Source organism: Haliotis rufescens, unplaced genomic scaffold (assembly GCF_023055435.1).
Source record: "Haliotis rufescens isolate VD_foot unplaced genomic scaffold, xgHalRufe1.0.p SCAF_17, whole genome shotgun sequence".
Taxonomy (NCBI): Eukaryota; Metazoa; Mollusca; class Gastropoda; order Lepetellida; family Haliotidae; genus Haliotis; species Haliotis rufescens.
Genome location: NW_025963857.1, coordinates 6,141,092 through 6,164,656, shown reverse-complemented (window position 1 = coordinate 6,164,656; position 23,565 = coordinate 6,141,092). Strand labels below are relative to the sequence as shown.

The 23,565-nt window shown below is 42.2% G+C and overlaps 1 protein-coding gene across 1 annotated transcript; it reads left to right on the top strand.

Annotated features, from left to right (window-relative positions):
- The first annotated feature begins 1,154 nt into the window (after positions 1-1,154).
- Positions 1,155-22,398, top strand: LOC124141939. Its single transcript, XM_048397459.1, has 16 exons — positions 1,155-1,471; positions 2,493-2,591; positions 4,714-4,812; positions 6,634-6,738; positions 8,414-8,512; positions 8,765-8,863; positions 9,608-9,712; positions 10,386-13,441; positions 14,310-14,457; positions 15,917-16,108; positions 17,089-17,188; positions 17,331-17,604; positions 19,061-19,144; positions 20,040-20,121; positions 21,232-21,347; positions 21,855-22,398. The coding sequence occupies exons 1-16, from the start codon at positions 1,250-1,252 to the stop codon at positions 21,991-21,993; spliced, it is 5,019 nt and encodes a 1,672-aa protein (XP_048253416.1). The 5' UTR covers positions 1,155-1,249; the 3' UTR covers positions 21,994-22,398.
- Positions 22,399-23,565: the final 1,167 nt, after the last annotated feature.

The following is a 23,565-nucleotide window of genomic DNA, read 5'->3' as shown; positions in this document are numbered from 1 at the left end:
CATTGTATTATCAGCCGATCAGGAAACAGAAGTTCTTTAGATTGGCGTGGCCTATTTTTTCGGTTTATGCAAATTGCCGAAACAATTGATTGTTTAACCAATCAAATGCCACGAAATCACTTGCAATTTCTACATTTCAAATTGCTGGAAATTTACAATCTCTTTTATAGCATTTCCTGTCATGGAAGGAATATATGAAATTTGTTACCAGTTACTTGGGCATTTATGACATTTGTCATTTCAGATCAAAGACTGCAGGATTATATCAAACTTATGTTAGAGAAATTGGTAGAGTGCGTGAGTTAGTCTGGTTTAACAGTATTTCAGTATTTCTGGGTGTCCGCTTGATGTGGGAGGAAAGCGGAAGTGAAGACGGTCTCGGATCTTTATTGTATGTGTGAACAAACCTAGAAACTCAATCAATGCAGGATTCTAGGATTCGAACTAATCATCATAGGTTTCTGGCACGCCCGATGGACCCTGAACAGTGAATTGCTTGGTCACCTGTGCTCCAATATTGAAATGAGACTTTGCCGGGTTACATCATGGTATGATAAACACAGCGAAATCGCAGATAAAAGTAAACAGATACTAATATGTTGAGTTATGGCTCTTGTTTTATCTGAAAGTTATTTACATATCAGTCAATACTGTAAGAAAAACCACTGTTCACAGATCCACCCAGCCCTAAAAATTTAAAAAGTGGAAAAGAAATCTGAAGGTTTCTGTCGTTTTTCGGCAACTGCAACCACAAATCTATTCATCCTATTAGTTAAACTGTAAAACTGACAAGGTCGGCTTCATAAACACTGCAAACAACCAACATATTAAGATAACTATTATTTTATAGAAATACTATTTTTAATTGCATTGCAAAATACAAACGTATCTTTTGACCAGTCTTGAATCCACTGAAAACTGTTCACTATTGTCACCAAATTCTAGTTTTAGAATATATATTTATTTTGTAAAGGTGGGAAGAATTTATATTGTAAAGTTTTGAAGTGGATATTGTAACAATCCTCATAAACGCCACAGATGTTTTCCTCTGCAAACACTGTGGTTCCATGTTCGATCGCTATCAGATCTGTGACGTCAAAGCATTATGACGTCACTCCTTTGTGACGCTCTTTGCTATGAAGTCGCCCATGGCAACTCTGAAGCCGTTTCAGTCTGTCGTTTGACAGTCATGTTGCAATGCTGTTTTTTGCGATGAAAATAAGGAAAAGGGTATAAATTGTGAATCAACATGACAAAAGCTAACGGTTTGAAGAATATAATGTTTATGAAAATCAACGAAAAGAGATATCAAGGAGCCGAAGCGAAACCAGAACGACATGGCGGGAGAGCCGTTGCAAAAATTCCAAAACCGAAACCCATAAACGAGACAGAGGGGTATCGGATCATCACAGATCTGTTCAGACGGAATGATGCAAAAGCCATTGTGAAAATGGGATCCTCGGCTGATGTTGTGAGTTTTTTACTTAATGAATTATTCTTACATTAGTCAAACACATGTGTGTACTCTTTTTTACTTCTTCTGCCCCAAAATAACTTGCGACATCAATGCCCCGAAAACCTTTAACCATTTTAAACTTTACATTTTACACAAAATTTTGATAATATTGGCATGAACTACACTTCAACTACATGCTTAAAATCAAGGGGCCTCCAGCCTGTATCCTTCAGTAAGTTGCATATTGGGTCTTATTTGACGCCTCGCCCAATATCTTTCTGCTTACCTAATATGACACCGTATATGGCAACTAAAGTCACCATAACTAATATTAAGGAAAAAATGCCTCAAATTGAGATTGGCCAATTAGAGAACAGATAGAACGACTAACCCCATACCGTCAGTAAAAATATAGCATTTTATAAGCCCTTATAAGCCATTTAGGCATGGTCTGAAAGGACTAGTCTGGTCACCAAGGGCCAAGAACCTCGCAAATATGGGTAATTTTAGTCTAAACCCCCCAGTGTTTCAGCGGGGCGACAAATATGGCGTCTGAACAACCGTTACCAAGGAATGAGCTCGTGCACATCCCTTACCAAAATGGCGGTAGGTGTCCAGTGCCCCGTACCACAAAGCCATCTTACCGCTAAGGTGATCGTAACTCCCATACTTTAACACTGGCTTACGATAGTCGTAGCGCTAAGATCGCTTCGTGAAACGGTGCCCAGTATAGTGCATTCTGACCCAATATGCAACTTACTTACATCTGTCGGTCAAACAAGCTTGTTCGATTGTCATCGTACCCGACGTGGGGTGTTGCTCATGATATCAACCACGTGTTTGTCTGTCTAACACTTATCAGTCCCAGACTCGATTATATACAGGGCGCGCCGTCAAAAAGCTGGAATAGGCTGAGTGACGTAAAACAACAACAAACACAAAAACATTTTAGCTCTTCTGCTGACATCTCTGCCGTGATATACATGTAACTGAAATTGTGTTCAAAGTGGCTCGCTGCCCGTGTCTCCTCTTTCAGCTGGGCATGTCCCCCCTCGCCCTGGCTGCCAGTGTGGGTCATAAGGACGCCGTCGTCTGTCTCCTCAACGTCAACTACAACGTCAACAGGCAGTCACCGGTACGTCGGCACTTGCACAATACAATGAATGACAGCCCGTCTCCCCTTTTCCAAACCAAGACAAATTCATTGTTGATATCGACTCATTACCATAAGTGTTTAACGTAACCTCAAACGTCAACGTCGTAATAATATTGTCAATTTTGGGGGAAAGGTTGTGCTGCTGCCATGTATCAGGCTACGATTATCGTAAAACTATCTTAAAACTTGACCCAGAACCAGAGGATGACATAACTGTCACGATACCCCACACAGGTTATGTCTTCATGTAATCCATATATACTCACCGCCAAAAGAAACGCGAACCATAGAAACATATAGAGAAGCATTCGTGACAAACTCGTGTTATTCCGGGACAAGCCGAATAGCGACTCGTGCCCCTCTCATGGCCATTTTTGCGACCGGGTTCCGTCTTAGCGCAAACGGACATACCTAAAACACATTGTCAACTCGTTGCGTAATGGTTCACATATATTTCCCCATATATTATATATATTTCAGATGCAATTTTATGCACATCTGGACGTGCGGAATTATACAGTATGATTGAACACATTTAACTGTGTCTTGGGTATATTTTTAAATGTATGACATATGTAAAATCAAAATTTATTTCTGAGGGATTCTTTGACGAAGTACTTGAAATCATCTGCGCATTCTGATTGGTTTGTCGTATTTTCGCACATAACATTCATTGATAGGGTGCCGAGTCTTCTTGCAGGTTACTGAAATGGGCGAATGGTGATGAATGATTGAGAAGTAGTATTTACGTAGAAGAGTGACAATGAGCACACGTGTGTCCAATGTGTACCACTTAATGACAAAACTGACCCGTGAAGATTCCGGGGTAGAATTGGTCTTCAGCAACCCATACTTGCCGTTAAAGGCGACTATGCTTGTCGTAAAAGGCGACTAACGGGATCGGGTGGTCAGGCTCGCTGACTTGGTTGATACATGTCATCGATCCCAATTGCGTGGATCGATGGTCATGATGTCAATCACTGGATTGTCTGGTCCAGACTCGATTATGTTACAGACCGCCTTCATATAGCTGGAATATTGCTGAGTGCGGCGTTAAACAACAAACAAACAATAATGACCAAACTAACAATCAGTCAAGTGTTACCACATGCTGCATGTGGTTTCCAAACTTTACACGCTTATCCTGCTCGAGATAAATGGTGCATCTCGAGTCATGGATTTATGACGTCACACGTGATGCGTTCATGAACATCAGTTCACACAACATAACAGTATGTTCGTTTGTGCGTCGAACCAATCTAACACCTCTTGAATATGAGTAATTCGTTATCAATTAACCAACAAATATGGTATTCACGTTTCTTTTGTCGGTGAGTATATACATATGTATTATATTAGGCATCGACTTCACTTTAATGTGCTTTGTAATCGTATTGTTGCGGGGTTGAGCGCCGTTGCAGAAAGAGGTCTAGCTGGTGCTTAGATTTATGTAACTCCTATACTTTAACAAAGGCGTACAATAGTCGTAGCGCTCAGGATGCCATTGTACAAAGCGATCTTAGCGCTAAGGTGATCTTAACTCCCATACCTTAACATAGTCTTACGATAGTCGTAGCGCTAAGGTTGTTTTGTACAACGACACCCAGATCGCTTTGTGGAATGGGTCCACGAATTCTAAAAGGTGCCCTGAAATCAATCTTAATAAGAAAGTGAGCACGGAATTTGAATAAATGTCTGAAATTTAAACAACCCGCGATCATGTGTCTTCTTTGTTAAGGGTTAACTTGCAAACCCCGTAGCTTACAACGGTAAATAATGCTGTCGCCGAACTTCCAAAACAGTACATGAGTTATTGAATTTTGATAATGACGTCAACATTCCAATAATGGTGCTAACATTCGTGATCGTTTTGATCTGTCCGTTCACATTCCCAGGTTTGTATTTCTTATACTTTTCAAAGACGTTATCAGCGACGCTTCTATAAATGTACTAATGCTAGAGTCAGGAGTACAAAGCGTTATTAAATATATTCCCCCAAAGTACCCGCATCAAAGCGACGTCAGTGACGTCTTGCACACGCAAAACAAATCAGCTGACTTGAAATATGACAATTATTTTTAGAAATGCTTGTTTTTTTCAGGATGGGACTTACCCCCTCATTCAAGCGGTGAGGGGAAAGTTCCTCGAAATCGTCGAACTGCTCTTGAAGAAAGGGGCGATAGTGACCCTACAAAATTATGTAAGTTACAACAAACACGTGTCCTTCGTCTAGAGTCCATTATTGACCCCATTATCAAACGTAATTGAGTTCTAATGATTCAATGCGCAATTTCCTCTCCCATGTTATAAATGATACTTTAAAGGGGAAGTGTACACGCAAAAGTTACTTTCTTTCTTTTTCTAAACAAAACGCAATTTTAGAATTAGTTAGTATCTGTGTTTGAAAATATACACTCATTTTTTCATAGTGAAAGTAGGAAGCTCACAATAGTGTGAAAATGATATGCCGTTATGAGGCCTTCGTTTTTCGAGCTAAACAGGCCTGAGTTATCCCCCTTAGATTATGACATAATTGGTGCCAATTCAACTGGGTCCCTGTCTATTTTCAACGCAAAAGATATCAAGTACCAGTTTGCGGTAAAACAACATGGCCTACGACACACTCCGGCGCAGTGGTGACTCAGCATAACACTATGCTAGCTGGCATCTGAGACGCAAGAATCACACAACTGTACCTACACCACGTGAAGCGGCTCTAACAAAGCATGATGACGTCATAATGTTTATCAATTGGCACCAATGACGTCATATTGCAAGGGGCATAAGCCATGGTGTTTTTGTTGTGGAAATAGAACACTTGGTAAATGTGAAAAATATAAATCGTTTTAATGCGAAAACTATGTTGATTAATTGTGATATTTTTATATTTTTGTCTATGACACTTCTAGGTTAACACTTTTAATGTGGAAAAAGTACAAGAAATATAGGTTCATTTCCGTGTGAACTTGCCCTTTAAATTATACGTTTCGAGGTGTGTTGGCCAAAACACCTACATACTCACGAGTGACATTGTTGGTATATTAGCCGAGGAAAGAATACATATGACTAACTTATATCCATCCCACTGAAGGCGTAGGTATTTACTTTCGTTTTCGATTGTTTGTTTGTTTGTTTATTTGTTGTTTAACGCCGCACTCAGCAATATTCAAGCTATATGGCGGCGGTCTTGAAATAATCGAGTCTGTACCAGATAATCCAGTGATTGACATCATGAACATCGATCAATGCAATTGGGATACGATGACATGCATCAACCAAATCAGCGATCCTGACCACCCGATCCCGTTAGTCGCCTCTTACGACAAGCATGGTCGCCTTTTAGTGCAAGCATGGGTTGCTGAAGACCTATTTTAGCCCGGATCTTCACGGGTCCGTTTTCGATTGACAATATTGACGATGTATATACGAATCGGAAATTACACGATAATAAAATATTATCCAAAAAACTTTTTGTAAGGCTTAAATAGTTTCCATATTTATTTTCCATCAGCGGTGTCAGAGTAGCAACATCATTGTGTCAGAGTAGCAACATCATTGTGTCCCTGACGAAAATAGACATCCGGTTTAAACAAAGGAAACCATGCATGGAAACAGGACCGGAAGTAGTGTACATTGTCATTAACTCAGTTTACGTGCTCATTTACATCTGTGTCTAAATGTGGGCACGGGTGGCCCAGTCGCCTAAGGCGCCGCGATTCGCTGTAAGTTGCGTCACTTAGGCACGCCAGATACCTATGGTTGTGGGTTCGAATCCCGGTTCGCCCCGATTATGTTTCTAGGTTTGTCAGCACCATACCCGTGCTCGTGGGTTTCACCGAAGTGGTAAACGTCTGAGACCTGCATCACTTCGGGCTTTCCTCCCACATTAAGCTGACACGCCGTGATATGACTGGAATACTGTTAAAAGCGGCGTTAAACCCAAATCACTCACTCACTCACTGTGTCTAAATATAGACATTTGTTCGGGTAATGTATGCGTCTTTGTTTATTTTTACACCAGGAAGGGGACAACGCTTTTATGATTGCCATAGTAACGGGAGACGCCAATATCATCAACAAGGTGTGGCCTTACAGAGGTGACCTTGACATTAACCAGGCCAACAAAGTGAGTCGCATTGTTATCGTGAAGATGACGTCATTGTTTTTATTGTGTTTAGGCTCACTTTTTCATTTCCTTTTTGTCATATTACTCATCCAGTGACCTGACAAAGTTGATATGTTCCTGAGTGAAGCAGAGATGAAACATGTTGCGTTCAAAATGTTTTTCCTTATTGACCTTCCTGATCATGCTCTCAAAACCGTTATTTCATTCACTGATTAACAAATAGAGGATATTTGGCTTTTCTGTTGTCTGTCAAATAACAGGTTTTTCTTATTGAGTGACAAAATTCATATTGTTATGAGTTGCTTAGTCGTATATTCGAGAAAATACTTGAAATAAGGAGAAAAATAATCGAAATTTCGAGTTATTGAAATAAACTTGAAATAACGGGAAAATAATCTAAATAACGAGACATTAATCGAATTAACGAGAGAAAACTCGAAACAACGAGAAATAATTGAAATAACGATAAGATATTCGAAGTAACGAGAAAAAACGCGAAATTTCGAGAAATTAAACAAATAATTGAAATAACGAGAAATTTCGATTTAAAAGAATACATATTGCTGCCAAGTTGGTACCATTAGGCTTTCGAACATTCTTCGTTAACACTAAAGAGTTCGCGTTTATTTTTGCATGGTAGAATTGAGATAATCATACGGTGTTTTCAATGTAGAGCTAGGTTACCTGCTCGGCTCCAATTTAAATTTAGCGCAGGTCACCTTGGTCTACATTGAAAACACTGTATGTTAACCCCCTAAATGCTCAACCTGTTATCTGGAGCCCTGCAAATAGGCCTCATTAGCGTAAATTGTTCGGGGTCAAATTTTCGTTTATAATCTTTCATTGCGCATGGCCAATTTAAGGCGGAACTTTTGAATTAGAAAATTTTATTGTGATTGACGGGTACTTCCAGTTAGTGTTGTAAGTACAATAATTGACTCCTATTTACAATTTTCCCACCGATTAAGAAAACTATAAAGTTCTGTAAGGGAGAAGCAAGGTTGCGACGATATCTGCCACACTCTCTAAAATAGTTCCGACTACAATTATCTACCTGTACAGGCCTGGATGCCGTTTCACGGAAGTCTTAGTGTTACAAACTCAAATACCACGAGGACCGTAGGCTCCGTGGTCTAGTGGAAGAGCGTCCGCCCGGAGAGCGGAAGGTTCGGGGTATCCCCGGCCGCGTCTTACCAAAAGACGTTAAAAGATGGTACTTGGTGTTACCCTGTCTGGCGCTCGGCATTAAGGGGCTAAAACAAGGACTGGTCGGCTCGGAGTCAGTATACTGTGTCTGAGTGGGGTATTTGAGTTAAAACTGCGGCATGGTATCTCAGTGAGCTAGCTCTAAAAATCGGCATCAGTACAAGCAGCCACATAAACACACACACGCACATGCACGTCGCAATATAAGTGCAAAAACCTTGGACGCGACGTTAAACCCAATTTCACCTCACCTCAAATACCACGACTTAAAGACGTAAGCTGAGAGGCTTTCGTGAAACGTCACCCAGGCTCCCTAAAATATATTTATCGGAAATTGTACATATTACTGTCAACATTTTCCATAAATATAGTACAGAGGCCAGTGTTTATCATTTTGTATGGAGCGGTGTGATGGAGTGATTATGTAGACATGTACGTTTTGTTAACGTCGTTGCCGTCACTGCTGCAGTATGGGACAACAGCGCTACACCTGGCAACGGAGAAGAAATGGGAGGGATGTGTTGAGTTCCTCTTGTTGAACGGTGCCGATGTCAACAGACGCAACGCTGTGAGTAACGACTTGAACGTCATCACCATTAACACCATCGTCATAGCAAGGAATGAAACACCACATGATATAGCAGTCTTTCCACTTTGTCCTACAGCTTACCACCCCCCCTGGGTCGGGATATAGCTACAACTGTCCCCCCACCCTACCATTCCTATCTCCAAGAATTTGTACCAGTTGCTATAATATTTCCTCAAACATTCTTTCGAAAACATCTCACATTATACTGAGGATTGTACAATTTGTATTCAGAATGGCTGCACGGCTCTATTCATCGCTGTCGTCACCGGCGACATGAAGCTGACGGAGAAACTGGTGGCACAGGGAACAGACATCCTCATCGAGGACAATGTGAGTACTACTGCTACTACTACTACTACTACTACTACTACTACTACTTCAACAGCACCACTACTACAACTACACCAGTGCCACCACCATCACCACAACCACTACTACTACTACTACTACTACTACTATTACTACTACTACTACTACTACTACTACTACTACTACACCACTGCCACCACCACAACCACTACTACTACTACTACTACTACTACTACTCCTACTACTACTACTACTGACTGCCTCCGTGGTCTAGTGATAGAGCGTCCGCCCGGATAGCGGAAGGTCCGGGGTTCGATCCCCGACCGCGTCATACCAAAAGACGTTAAAAGATGGTACTTGTTGTCACCATGTCTGGCGCTTGGCATTAAGGGGCTAAAACAAGGACTGCTCGGCTCGGAGTCAGTATACTGTGTCTGAGTGGGGTATTCATGTTAAACTGCAACTACTACTTCTACTACTACTACTACTTTTTCTGTTAATACTTAAACTATTATTGCTGCCAGTAAGTGCCAGTGACCTACCTCACCGTTCCCCAGTTGCCAAGATACGTTGATACAGCTTAGCCTATGTGTTTGTTTGTTTACTCAATATGGCGTTAAGCCCACTTCACTCACAACAGAACATATAGAATGTAACACGGCTTTTAATTGTTGCCAATACATTTTGGTTAAACTTAAGGCTGCTGCATTGGACGCCAGCCGATACACTGGTTTGGTGATTGTTATTGTGAATCTGTTCCAACAGGACGGCTTCTCCGCCATATGTCGCGGCATTGAGGCGGAGAAAGAGGACATCGTCAAGTACCTGATGACCAAACTCAGTAACGCCCAGAAAGAGTTCTACGCCAAGGTAGGTGCCACAGAATAGGGCGTCCCTAGCAACCCATGCTTGCCTTAAAGGCGGCATCTTCCCGAGGCTTCTGATTGGAAACTGGACTTTCACAGTCAGTTAACTCCCTTGCCCCCGGGAAGATGAACAGGCGATGGAAACGACTGTCTCAGCTTGGGCCTGTGGGGGATTCCGGGTTCGAATAAGTCCCCAGTAATCAATGCTTGTAAGACACGACCAAGTGGATCGGATGGTCCGGTTCAGTGACTTAATTATGTCGATGATAAAATCTGATTATTCGAAAATTATCGCCGTGATATGGCTGGAAAAAACTGTTGATTGTGGCGCACAAAAAAAAAGACAACCAATCAACAGGCAAATCATTCTTTGAGATAATCGACAAATCTGTCTACAAGCATTAAGGCTTCGGAAACAATGCCGTATTTTGTTGGTTACGTCAGAAATAGAAGTGCTTCTATGTGTGTTACCTTGCTGCTGACGTGTCTGTATGTATAATATTAAACCTAAATTAGTATATGTATTTGGTTACCTGCATTTATCCAAATCATTTTTTATGAAGTTCACTGTTTTCTAAAATGTACATACTCCAGTTTATCAAGTTTGCTGTGTGTGGAATATTGCCGTCTATGGTCGAAATTGAAAACTCATTCCCTGTTTTCTCAACGTTTTTCAGGGCCGCATTGACAAGCTGCGAGCGCTGACGATGGAGGAACTAGACAGTCACTGCAATGAGGAACACGACGCCTTCTTCGAAACACTGTTCACCATGTTCCAGTCCGATATATTCAAGGACACGCTGTACAGGATCAAGGCCATCCCTAACGTCTTAAACACCTCCCGCCAATACACAGCCGAGGCCGACATCATGTCCACCATGTTCTTCCTCTGCAGCATGCTGATGACCGACTTTGGTACTATCATAGATGAGCGGTTCACCCTGCAGTTCATCAGATCGCAGGGCCATGACCTCGTCATGAAGACAATCAAGCAGAACCCGGACATCGAGAAGCTGGAACAGAGACAGGAGAACGAGACGGATATCATAGCGGGGATGCTGCTGCCTCTGATATGCATGCATGGGATCGAGGAAGGGCGGGACTGGCTGCAGAAAAACCTCAGCAACTTGCATCTGGTTAAGATGACGGATTACCTCCGATCTGGATCCACGATTGAGAATTTTTTCAATTGTGCCAAATGTCCCCCTAGGTTCAAGAAGGCCTGGAACTCCTATCTTGAGTTCTTCGATAACATGGTGATGGACAGGAGGGTGGAGAATCAGACCCATCTGTTGATGAACGAGGAGAAGGACAAACAGAAGGCAAAAAAGAAGAGGGATCGGAAGAGGCTGAGGAGACAGAAACAGCGGGAGGCGAAGGAGGAGAATGTCAATAAGAACGCCAATGGAAAACTGTCGGACGAAGAGATCAACAAAGCTGTGGGAGCGGAGAAATCCACAAAGAGGACAGACGAAAACGTCAGGTACGACCAACACGTGCTTATGCCTGACTGGAATGTGTGTATAGAGAACGTCAGGGAAAGTGACGGTAATATAATCCAGACAAGACATGATCCAATGCAGTTCAGATACAACTACGTGGAACCGACACATGCTAAGAAGTCGAACGGCTATCACATGCATCAGACGGCTCCGCCGTTGAGAACCAACAAGGACGATAAGACTGAGTGGCAGAAGGTTGAGAACAGACGGGTAGCAGCTGCAAAGACAGCAGCCAGCAAACATGCCCAGAGGAATCAAAATATTCAACCATCAAGGAAACCAAAGAGGCAACAAAACAAAACCAAGGATTTTGTTAAACCGGCAGTTGCAAAGCCCGCTAAACGAGTCATGGGCAATGTGTGTTGGGCTGATGTTGCAAAGGGTAAAGTGTCGTCACAGCACCTGCATCAACAGCAGGAAATACTGCTACAGACAGAACAGTATCGACTGCAGCAGGAAAAACTTGAAGAACGCCAAAAACACCCGAGGTGTCCTGAACAGCAACGCCAAGACATCAGTGCCCATCGCCAGGAGGTTTTCACATATGAAGACGATTTCCCTAACCTGCCAGAGGAAGAAGAAAGGGCAAGCGTTTGCGAAACCGACGTTTCAGAAGCTCAGTCGACTTCCACAGTGTCCTTCTGTGAGGAGCAGGAAATCGATCAGATTCCTGACCCTGTAGTGGAGTCTGATATCATGGGCAGTGTACCAGTCAACCAGGCTCATTCGGATGATAACTCTCAAACCGACACTGCGTACATGCATATGCAGCAGCTGCATCATCATCAGCAACAGCAGCAACAGCAGCAACAGCAACAATATCCTCAACATTTTCAGCCTCCGCCACCTCAGTTCATATCTCCATATCCGATGATGGGTCAGATGCCAGTGCCCACACAAACGTGGATGTGTAGGTATGGGCTAAATCCTGCTACAAGACCACCTCCGGGGTTCCAGCCTCGTATGATGCATCCACAAATGCGGCCAAGGGTACCACAGATGCACCAGCCGTACGGCTTTAGAGTCAACTTTCCTCAAGGTCCAGCATTCCCTGCACCGCAGATGACGATGGCTAACATTGCACAGTCTCTGCTACAGCCGTACCTTGTCGAAGACAAAGTAGGGGGAGAGAAGGAGCATGGCGAGGAAAGAGAGCAGATTGCTGGAGAATGTCGGCCTCAAGAGAACAAATGGAATGGCTTTGACAATCCTGTGATTACTGAGGAGGACTGTTTGACAGTGAGTCCAGTCTTCCACAACGCATCCCCGAATGCTACAGAGAATATCTGGAACGCAGAACAGCCAGACAACTGCTTCCTGGAAACATCTGAGAGCAGTTCACCTGGGGCACCTGCGTCTTGGACAAACATGCTGACCAAAGACACGACGACGAGCATTAATGAAGGGATCGTCATCCCAGAACCGGCCCAGCAAAGTGTACAGCAAAATGTCCTTTCAGAGAAGTCTCCCGATCTGTGCCGACGTGATGGGTTTCCGGGGCAAGAGTGCCAGCAGGGACTGAATGAAGAGGACTTCGGCAAAATAATTGCACACATCGCAAAATGCTTGGCTGCGTCAAAATCCGAATCTGTTCTCTTCCCGGAGACTCTGAGAGATGAAGCAGAAAAGACTTCTGCAACAGCAGCTCCGGCAGCCACCGCGTTTCCTCAGAACCAGGAGGTGTTCCCCGGATTCCATGACATGAAGAGCTCGGTGGCTGGCAACGAAAGTCTGAACCCATTCCTGCTTGAGAACATGGCCAAGGAGCAGGTGAAACGTCAGTACAGGACAATAGCCGGGAAGCCAATGCTTGAGAACTCAGTCTACTTCCACGACTTTGACTACTACGCCTCTCTGTATGGATTAACAACCGAGGAGTTGCGAGACAACGCTGCTCAGTATGCCAACGTTAATGAGATCCCCGTCGACGATGTCGTCAATAACAATGCTGGACAAGGGGATGGTATCAGCAATCCTGAAGAAGGTCTGGCGACCATGATGAATAGCGCTACAAAAGGGAATGAGGTCAGCGATCACGTGATTGGTCATCACACTACGTGTATCAGCCTTGAGAAAGAGGACCCTGAGGCGGCCGAAGTGCAGTGGACGGCCCAGAGTCGCAGGTGGAAGGATAAACTAGCACAGCTTATCGATCTGCCGTACACGATGAGGAAGCAAATGGGCAGAATTGTCATACCGCTCAACACCGACGATTTCAAGATTAGCAAGTCGTGAGTAGCTACAGTGAGTGAGTTGTGTTTAACGCCGCTTTTAACAGTATTCCAGTTATATCGCGGCGTGTCAGCTTAATGTGGGAGGAAAGCCCGAAGTGATGCAGGTCTCAGACGTTTACCACTTCGGTGAAACCCATGAGCACGGGTATGGTGCTGACAAACCTAGAAACATAATCGGAGCGAACCGGGATTCGAACCCACAATCATAGGTTTCTGGCGTGCCCAAGGGACGCAACTCTGCACAGCGAATCGCAGCGCCTTAGACGACTGGGCCACCCGTGCCCCCGAGTAGCTACAGTATTTTGTTAATTGACAAGATGATAGTTTAGACGATAATCATGCATGCAGATCCCTTTGTGGGACGAAACCCGTATCAGTTAAATTGGCAGTTTGGGGACAAGAGTGAGTGAGTGAGTAAACGAGTGAGTGAGTTTGATTTTACTCCGCTTTTAGCAATTTTCCAGCAATATCACGGCGGGGGATACCAGAAATGGGCTTCACACATTGTACCCATGTCGGGAATCGAACCCGGGTCTTCGGCGTGACCACTAGGCTACCCGACCAAACCCTTGGGGACAGGTGACACAATAATAAGAATTCATGTAAGGTTTAATTGCAAAACCTTAATATTTAATTATTATACATTAATAGGTCTATGCGTTAATAGATAAACAAATTTTGTCTGGTCTAGGGTGTTTGTTCACACCTCATAACTTTGTGTACTTTTTGTGTTGGGTGTGAAAATTCTTTTTTTTGTTAAATTCTACCGAAAATGATTGATATTGTTCTGTCCCTGCTTAATAGTCCTGACAAGATACAAGGGCCTACCTACCAACTGGTACAGGATATATGGATGTGTTTCTAGGGGTGAAAGCGTGGTGTTGGGCTTCCTGACGGACGGGTGTGAGGTGGGGGTCAGCATCCTCGAAGCTGAGCGCGAGATGGTGGACAAAGACCTCATCAAGAAACTGGCCGCGTCCGACACCAAATACAACTTTCTCCTGAGATACAAGGTTTGAGCTACATCATCAGCCAAATGTTCGGGGCTTACACAATTCCTTCACAGGGACAGGATAACCTACGAGCCACGAGGAAGTATGGATTATCTGCCTCAAATGAACCTTGGCGTGAAATATAATTTTAATTCACAAGGGAGAGATATTCCGTAATTCCTAGTTCAAATAGGTTGTTCTTTACGTTATCCATAATCGTTTCCCTGAGAAAATGTAGAGAAATTGTGGCAGTCCTCATCTGAAATTACTCTATTGTTTGAATGACGTCATATAAACTCGCCATGACGTCAAGAACAATGGATGAAGTCATCTTTGTCACGTTTCTAGGGCTTCTTCGAAAACAATAAAAACAATGAGCTAATTGTTTTTATACCCAGTGTGAATAACTGAAAATTTCCCTGTATTGACCTGTTATGTGATGAATATTGACTCGTCTGCTAGAAAAAGAAGATGGCGTCTGGTACTAACATTTCATGGTTCGCAGCTAAGTTACTGTAAGTAGAGGACAGTTTAAAGACTTCATAAACGTTAAAGTGAGTGTTGGTAGGACAAAACGAATGATTACTCTTGACGAGGTAATATACAAAAACAAGGACCCTCAGGGATCGGGTCCTCGGTCCTTGTTTTCGCATAGTGACCTCGTCCGGAGAAACTATTTGTATATTATTGACTTTATGTTCAGTGAGTGACGTCACAGTACAAATGACGTCACAGTACAAATGACGTCACAATACAAATGACGTGGCATATTTTTACGCCTTTACCCAGTTTGCCTTCAGGACACCGGATTCAGTAGCCTACACACTTTTCAGTTCAGCTATATTACGTATGGATAATAAATAGATTATGACATTAGTGTGCCTATTATATGGAATGTGCGGGTTAGAATAGGTCTTCAGCAACTTATATGCTTGTTGTAAGATACGAGTATTAGATCGACTGGTTGGCTTGGTGCCATGGCTGATCGGGTATCATCGTACCCAGACAGCTACGATCGTTTCTCATGATATCAGTGACTGGTTTGTCGGGTTCTGACTCGATTATTAATGTTTGTTTGTTTGTTGTTTAACGCCGCACAATATTCCAGCTATATGACGGCGGTCTGTAAATAATCGAGTCTGGACCAGACAATCCAGTGATTGACATCATGATCATCGTTCCACGCAATTGGGATACGATGACATGCATCAACAAAGTCAGCGAGCCTGACATCCCGATCCCGTTAGTCGCCTCTTACGACAAGCATAGTTGCTGAAGACCTATTCTACCCCGGATCTTCACGGGTCGATTATTCATGTCATAATATTAATGAGTGCGCGTTACACAAACAAACGGGTGTACGTCGTACTGACTTCCACTGTACTTCATTCTCCCTCGGAAATACAGATGCTTGGACACCCTTTCCCAAAATCCGTACACACAGATATATGTACTGATCCTTATTTATTGACCAATGTAGGCCCTGGCGGAGGTGGGGAGTAAGCACTACCTGGCCACTGAGCTGTGCGACTACACATTGGAGGAATACATCGCAATCACCCGTCTGGACCACAACCACGACCCTCTGGCCGCAAACAGACTCGCCTGGCAGCTCCTCAAGGGCATCCGATACCTCCACGACGACATCGGCATCGTCCACGGCAACCTCAGGGTGAGTGAGTGATAGTTTTACGACGATTTTAGCAATATTCCAGCAATAGATCACGTCGGGGGCAACAGGGAAAAATGGATTTCACACATTGTACCCATTTGGAAAATCGAACCCGGGCCTTCAGCGATGCAAGAAAACGCTTTAACCACTTGGCTACCCCCAACGCCCTGGGTGATCAGCAGTCAGCAATGTCACGGCTGTATCATGGTGGCGCATTAATAGTCGAGCTTGGAGCTGATAAACCAGAGTGTAATGGTATGAATGTAGTCCATCATCATCATCATTTATTGTATTCTGGCCATAGGCCCATATACATACAATAACATTATATATATACAATTTTGTACATGTACAAGTATAAACATGCAGACAGACAGAGATGTGCACGTGTACAATTTTGTGAAAAAGAAGTCGCATCACAACACAACAAGAAGAGATTAAAGCATTTGATTAATAAAGGCAAATAACCTCAAGAATAATTAAACATCATTTGTACAAAGACGAAGTCGTAAACCATAATTAATGTATAGGATAGTATTCTTTTGTTGCTCGTTAGATATTTCATCAAAACGGAGGAGCTTGATTAGTGTATTGATGTTTTGGGATAAACCTTGGAAATATTTTGTTCTGAGCGATTCATAAAATGGACAGATAAGCATAAAATGGTAATGTGGGGCAAAAAGGACAAAATCGCATATTTTTTTAAACTGAGGAAAAACGACCTGTATTACATACTAAATTGTTCAAACCTAATCTAAAACGTGTAAAACACACTCTAAGTTTTCTGTCTGTTATATCTGTTAGTTCAAAACCTGTCTATCTTTTCAGGAAACTGCAGATAATATGTCATATACTGACTGCTCTTGTTTTGCAAGTGACATGTTGTTACATTAACAATTAATATTCGAAATCTTCATTATTTGCATATGTCAATTATTATTTGTCATATTACGTAAAACGCCTCCCTTAACGCCCTCTAGCCCGACAACATCTACGTAGACAGCGAAGGCAAGCTGAGGGTGGGCGGTTACGGCATCATCAAGAAGGACAAGTTCGGCCACTTCTCTACACGTCCAACAGGTGAGACGGGATCATCAGTTAACATCAGTTCTGTCGAGATCATCGGTTAACATGTCTCGTGTCAATTTTATGTAACATACTGCCAACAGAAGCCACTCACTCACTCACTCACTCACTCACTTACTCACTGATCTACTCGCAGGGGGGAACCTGTGCTGGCAAGCAACCGAGACCTTTGCAGAGGATGAAAACTCCATCCCAACAACGCGGTCGGACGTGCAGGTCGTCGCCATGATCCTCTACTACATCCTCACCGGCGGACGACATCCCTACGGCAACAACAATTTTGAGATTGAGCTGAACCTGTGTCAAAACTGTGCGGAGCTCTCCTTCATCAGCGAGGAGGCTAACGATCTGATTAATGACATGCTGTTCTCTGATGTCAGCGCCAGGCCATCCATCGACGCTTGTCTCAGGTAGGAGCAGGGCTATTATAACTCCATGAATAGAAGCCAAATACAGTCAGATCTTTGCCCACTGTTGTTAAAGGGCAAGTTCACACGGAAATGAACCTAATTTTCTTGTACTTTTTCCACAATAAAAGTGTTAACCTAGAAGTGTCATAGACAAAAATATAAAAAATATCACAATTAATTAACATATGTTTTGCATTAAAACGATTTATATTTTTCACATTTACCAAGTGTTCTATTTCCATAACAAAAACACCATGGCTTATGCCCCTTGCAATATGACGTCATTGGTGCCAATTGATAAACATTATGACGTCATCATGCTTTGTTAGAGCCGCTTCACGTGGTGTAGGTACAGGTGTGTGATTCTAGCGTCTCAGATGCCAGCCAGCATAGTGTTATGCTGAGTCACCACTGCGCCGGAGTGTGTCGTAGGCCATGTTGTTTTACCGAAAACTTGTACTTGATATCTTTTGCGTTAAGAATAGACAGGGACCCAGTTGAATTGGCACCAATTACGTCATAATCTAAGGGGGATAACTCAGGCCTGTTTAGCTCGAAAAACGAAGGCCTCATAACGGCATATCATTTTCATACTATTGTGAGCTTCCTACTTTCACTGTGAAAAAAATGAGTGTATATTTTCAAACACAGATACTAACTAATTCTAAAATTGCGTTTTGTTTAGAAAAAGAAAGAAAGTGATTTTTGCGTGTACACTTCCCCTTTAACATATACTCAGTTTGAAATCAATGTACATTTGGAATCTGTATGAATGAAGCTTCAAAAATGCTCTTTTTTTTTAAATTCTCAGTTGCCAAGACGACCTACTTGGGCCTAGTTTAGCAAAGAAATCGTAGCGCCTCGATAACCGTAACTCCAATTCTTGAACATAGACCTACAACTGTCGTAGCGCTATATGAATCAGGGCCCAGACATGTCTGAAATAACCCTTTTGTTAACCTTGTTTCGGGCCAATTGGTAATCCTTGCAAGCTTAATTCAATTTATTTTGAAGAAGCTCAAAATTTATGATATATGTCAGTTTGGCAGTCAGTGGTTACCCAAAGTCTACCAAGAAAATATCTACGTTTTATACATGGCACTCATTACAAAGGCAAGATGTGGGGCGGTATACTTAAAGAAATTGAGACTTTTCTAAAGTCAAAATGTATGTTTTTAAATATATGTGAATTGTTTTATATCAACAATAGAACAACCTAAACACACGATCACTGGTATGTTGCTCACAAACCAAAGATCATAACCAGGGCAATCTTGGATTCGAACCCGTGATCATAGGCTCCTGGTTGCCCGTTGGACGCAAATGCATCGCCTTAGACCACGGCTTGGTCATCAATGCCCCCCTACTGACCTTCAGACATCTTATGTTCGATATCGATAATAAGAATAAGAATAATCAGTTGAATATTTCTGACAGTGCTTAGTCCATGTTCCAGGCATCCGTTCTTCTGGTCAGAAGAGAAGCGGTTCCGGATGGTGCTCATCGCTGGCTCGGATGTGCTCAAGGAGATGAAAACAGGGTCAGACATTTTGTTAAATAATCTCATTATCACTTGTACTTGGGATTACCCAGTTATGTCCGCATTCCCATTATCGTGTTACGAATTCTAAGATACTTTGCTGAAAGATCAAACGAGCGGACAGTACTTTATCCTGTGATAAAGTACACGTTTTGCGATAAAGTACACGCTTTTCCCATCGGGATCTAACGTATCCTTAGTAACATGCAAATTAGTTCTACCATTCCCGTCAATCAAGATAGAGCATCCATCTTACTAGATCAGTGAAAATACAGTAAATCGATAAAACACATCTTGGCTTTGACAATCGCGAGAACGAAAAACAGTCACATATGTATCAACAGAAAGGTGACAATTTGATGTGGCAATTGCCAAGTAAGACTTTCAACTGTACCTTGTTAATTAAAAATGAGGACACAATTTAAAAAGCGAGCATCATGGAAGGATAAAGAACATACTGTCGGCGTTTTTTATCTTTCATCGAAGCATCACATACTATCTGTTTAAGGCATTTGTTTCTGGCTAACGGGATCGGGTGGTCAGGCTCGCTGACTTGGTTGATGCATGTCATCGTATCACAATTACGTAGATCGATGCTCATTATTTCAATCACTGGATTCTCTGGTCCAGACTCAATTATTTCCAAACCGCCGTCATATAGCTGGAATATTGCTGGGTGCGGCGTTAAACAACAAACAAACAACATGTGGTTCTGTTGAGTGCAGAATACCCTGTGTTCATAATCGGCTGTCATGACATGCTAACTTCATGCGGCAGTTTCCAATGTCTGTATGAAATGTTAAGGAATTAACAGAGCGGACCAGGGTCCTCTTGCACAACTAAGATTGTTCTGTGCAAGTGGGCCCAGGTGGTGTCATTTATAATCTCCTTCCAGAATTGCCCTGACTGGCTCGGGAAGCACCACCATGACAGACTTCCTGAATGTGTCGGAATATCTGGTGATCAGCGACGGCTGGGTGAGTGAGTGTGTGCCCTGTTGGACGACGTGACGCTGGCGTACTCCGACCGTTTAGGCGAAACGTTTCGGTCTATACATACAAGTGTTATCGCCATTCAACAGCTTATTGTATAGAAGGCTAACATGAGAGTGTTGTCATTCTTTTATAGAAAGTAGAGCGTGCCTTTGTCGTGCAACTCGCTTTCAATAAGTAGCAAGCGTCAAACGTTGGCCCACAGTCTCTCATGTTGCAACGTTGTGCAGCTAACAGGTATTATGCATGGCCTGAATGCACTGGTCAAAACACGTTTCACGTATTCGGCAGTCGTATTGGTCACTTTTTAGTTGACTTTGAACAGAGCCGAAGAGCACAGCTGTCCTGTTTGGTCCATCATTCTCCGGGATCATACAGAAGAATTTGTGTATTGCTGTACGGCGTCCTCATAGTGTCCTAAATAGTGCACTCGTGTGAGGTATTGCAGCCGTGTGAAACACAGGCGTCCAGTTCACCAGACATGTTCATTGTAGTTGACTTGACTCACTTATGAGATAAACATTATGTGTTTTCAGATTTGCTGGTGTTATTGAGTAGAGAATGTTCAATTATTTTAGCAGGCAGTTTTTGAGAAAAAAAGATACTTTTCAAAAAAGAATTCATCCGATACCATTTAACAATGTTTTTAACCATTGGGATTGCATCGCACAATTCCATTTATTTTACAAATGGTGACAATTTGTGACATGTGACAGATTAAATGCCATTGTTCATCGACTCTTTTGGTCATTGCCCAAGCTATCAAGTTTGACTTTTCCAGACTCGATTATTTACATACGGCAGACAAATAGCTGGAATATTGCTGAATGTGACGTTAAACAACATAAATCAAAGAAACACAACCATCCCGTTTGTATGAATTTGAACCAGAATAGAACTTGCATTGACTCCAACGATTGCTCAGATCAGGGCCGACGGAATAGCCTCGTGGTTAAAGCGTTGATTCGTCACGCCGACAATACGGTTTCGATTCATGGGTTCAATGTGTGAAGACCATTTTGATGTTCCCCGCCGTGATTGTGCGGGAATGTTGCTGATATCGGTGTTAAACCTAACTCACTCACTTTTCTGCAGATCAACGTCATCGACAGCTCCGTGCTGAAGGAGATGCGAGCGTTCCGCCAGTACAAGAACACCCTGGCTGAGATGGTGCTGTTTATCTACAACTGCTGTCTGCATTTTGACAAGATGTGAGCAATTCTATTTCTGGAGTGAAGAAAGAGATCCTATACGCTATTCCCTTATAAAGTTCCAGGGGCGGTCGGGTAGTCTAGTGGTTAAAGCGTTCGCTCGTCACGCCGAAGACCCGGGTTCGATTCCCGACAATGGGTACAATGTGTGAAGCCCATTTCTGGTGTCCCCCGCCGTGATATTGCTGGAATATTGCTAAAAGCGGCGTAAAACCATACTCACTCACTCACTTATAAAGTTCCGTTCATATAAGTTTTTACATTTGTTTGTATTATATAGATAATGTCACCCTCGTGTCTTTTGATATCAAAGATATCAACAAGTGTTGATATATTTGATACCCTCGTGTCTTTTGATATCAAAGATATCAACAAGTGTTGATATATTTGATATCGGAAGACACGAGGGTGAGATTTTATTTATCATCCAACATCATTCTTCCGACTTTTTCAGTTTGTAGATAGTAATAAGCAGTAATACATTTGATAACGTGTGTTTCTCCACAGGTCCCACGGTGCCCGAGATGTACTTGATGACCCCTGTCGATACTTCTTGGCGCGGTTCCCTCCCTTGTTTATGGCCGTGTACAAAGCAATCAAGGCGTCCGACAGAACAGATCGCACCTGCTATCGACCCTTCTTCTAGAATCGTTAGATAAGAGTCTTACATTAATTATGTATAGATAGATCTGATATTTTTGTGAAAACTATATAAAACCCGATAAATATTAGACTGATTCTTGACCCTCTACATGCTCATATATTCTAGAGAAATATACTATTTACATATACACATATACACTTAGCCTTTTAAATAGGTATTAAATGTGTTTTAGATTTTTCATTCAGAACATGTATATACATTTGTAATAACTTCAATTTCTTGATAGGCTGTAGGCAGTGTTTTATATATACATTTAGTCCGTAGGTTTTACAACAGGCACATTTGTTACACGTTTTTACATCCGTCCAATGTTAAAAAGAATATAATTATTGATTGTTGATTTATATCGATGTGTACTGCAACATTATTATTATTTATACTAGTACTCGTGAATAAAGAGGTTATGCTGTTACAGTAGCATTTGCCTTACATTGTTGCTCTGTGTATAAATGTACCATAAGTAGCATCATTTTAAACCTACAACGGAGGGTTCAAATCCACGCAATTGGGATCGATGACATGCGTCAACCAAGTCAGAGAGCCTGACCACCCGATCCCGTTAGTCGCCTTTTACGGCGATTCACGGGTCGTACCCATGTTGGGAATCGAACCCGGGCATTCGGCGTGACGACCAAACGCTTTAACCACCACAAGGCTACCACCCTCCCCTCATTATCCTGTGAACCATTGGATACTTGAAACTGAGCTGGAATATAGTGATGAACCCAGCAATTTGGTCTCTTTAAAATTGACTCACAATTATATACATTCTAAGGCACCGACTATATGAATTTTGTTGATAGGTATCTTTGATATCCTTTCTTGAAAATCAATGAATATTCGCTTTTTCTGCATAAATTTATAACATTTCAAGCATGTTAAGGGCCATGTGTTTGCAAGTTCATTTCCTACCCTAGTCTTCATCGAACCAATATATTTTTACCCAAAGTTATTTAGCCACAGATTACTTTTAACAAACTGTTGCAAGAATGAGTGATGGTTAAATAGACATAATCAAATTTAACAACAGTTCTTTCAATAATTTTCCATTTCATAAAAAAAACCTCTGTATACTCTCTTAATGCATTTTAATCATAATGATGATTATGAAAAAAAAATTATCAAAGAATTATGAACAATATGTATAAAGCACCACACGGGCAAAAACCTCAGGGTCAACCTCAGCTAATACGTTTTTGCTCGTGTGGTACTTTGTACATATTGTTCATAATTCTTTGATAATTGTCATTTTCATAATCATCATTATGATTAAAATGCTTTAAAATGTTAAGGCGCTTGGCAACTCATGGTCAACCATCCACTGTATTACATCCCCATTCTATTATGATGAATACTGCTAAAAGTTACCATTTATTATTACAAAATCATTTGCGAAATTTGGAACAAAATCCAAGCCATATTACGGAGAGGGGCGTCAAAATTGGCTCTAAATGGTTCACCCATGTGGTGAATTGGTGTGACGAGTCAACGCTTTAACCCCGCTAGACAAACCCCGTCGCCAATGACTTTGTCGGTTGAGATTATTTATATAAA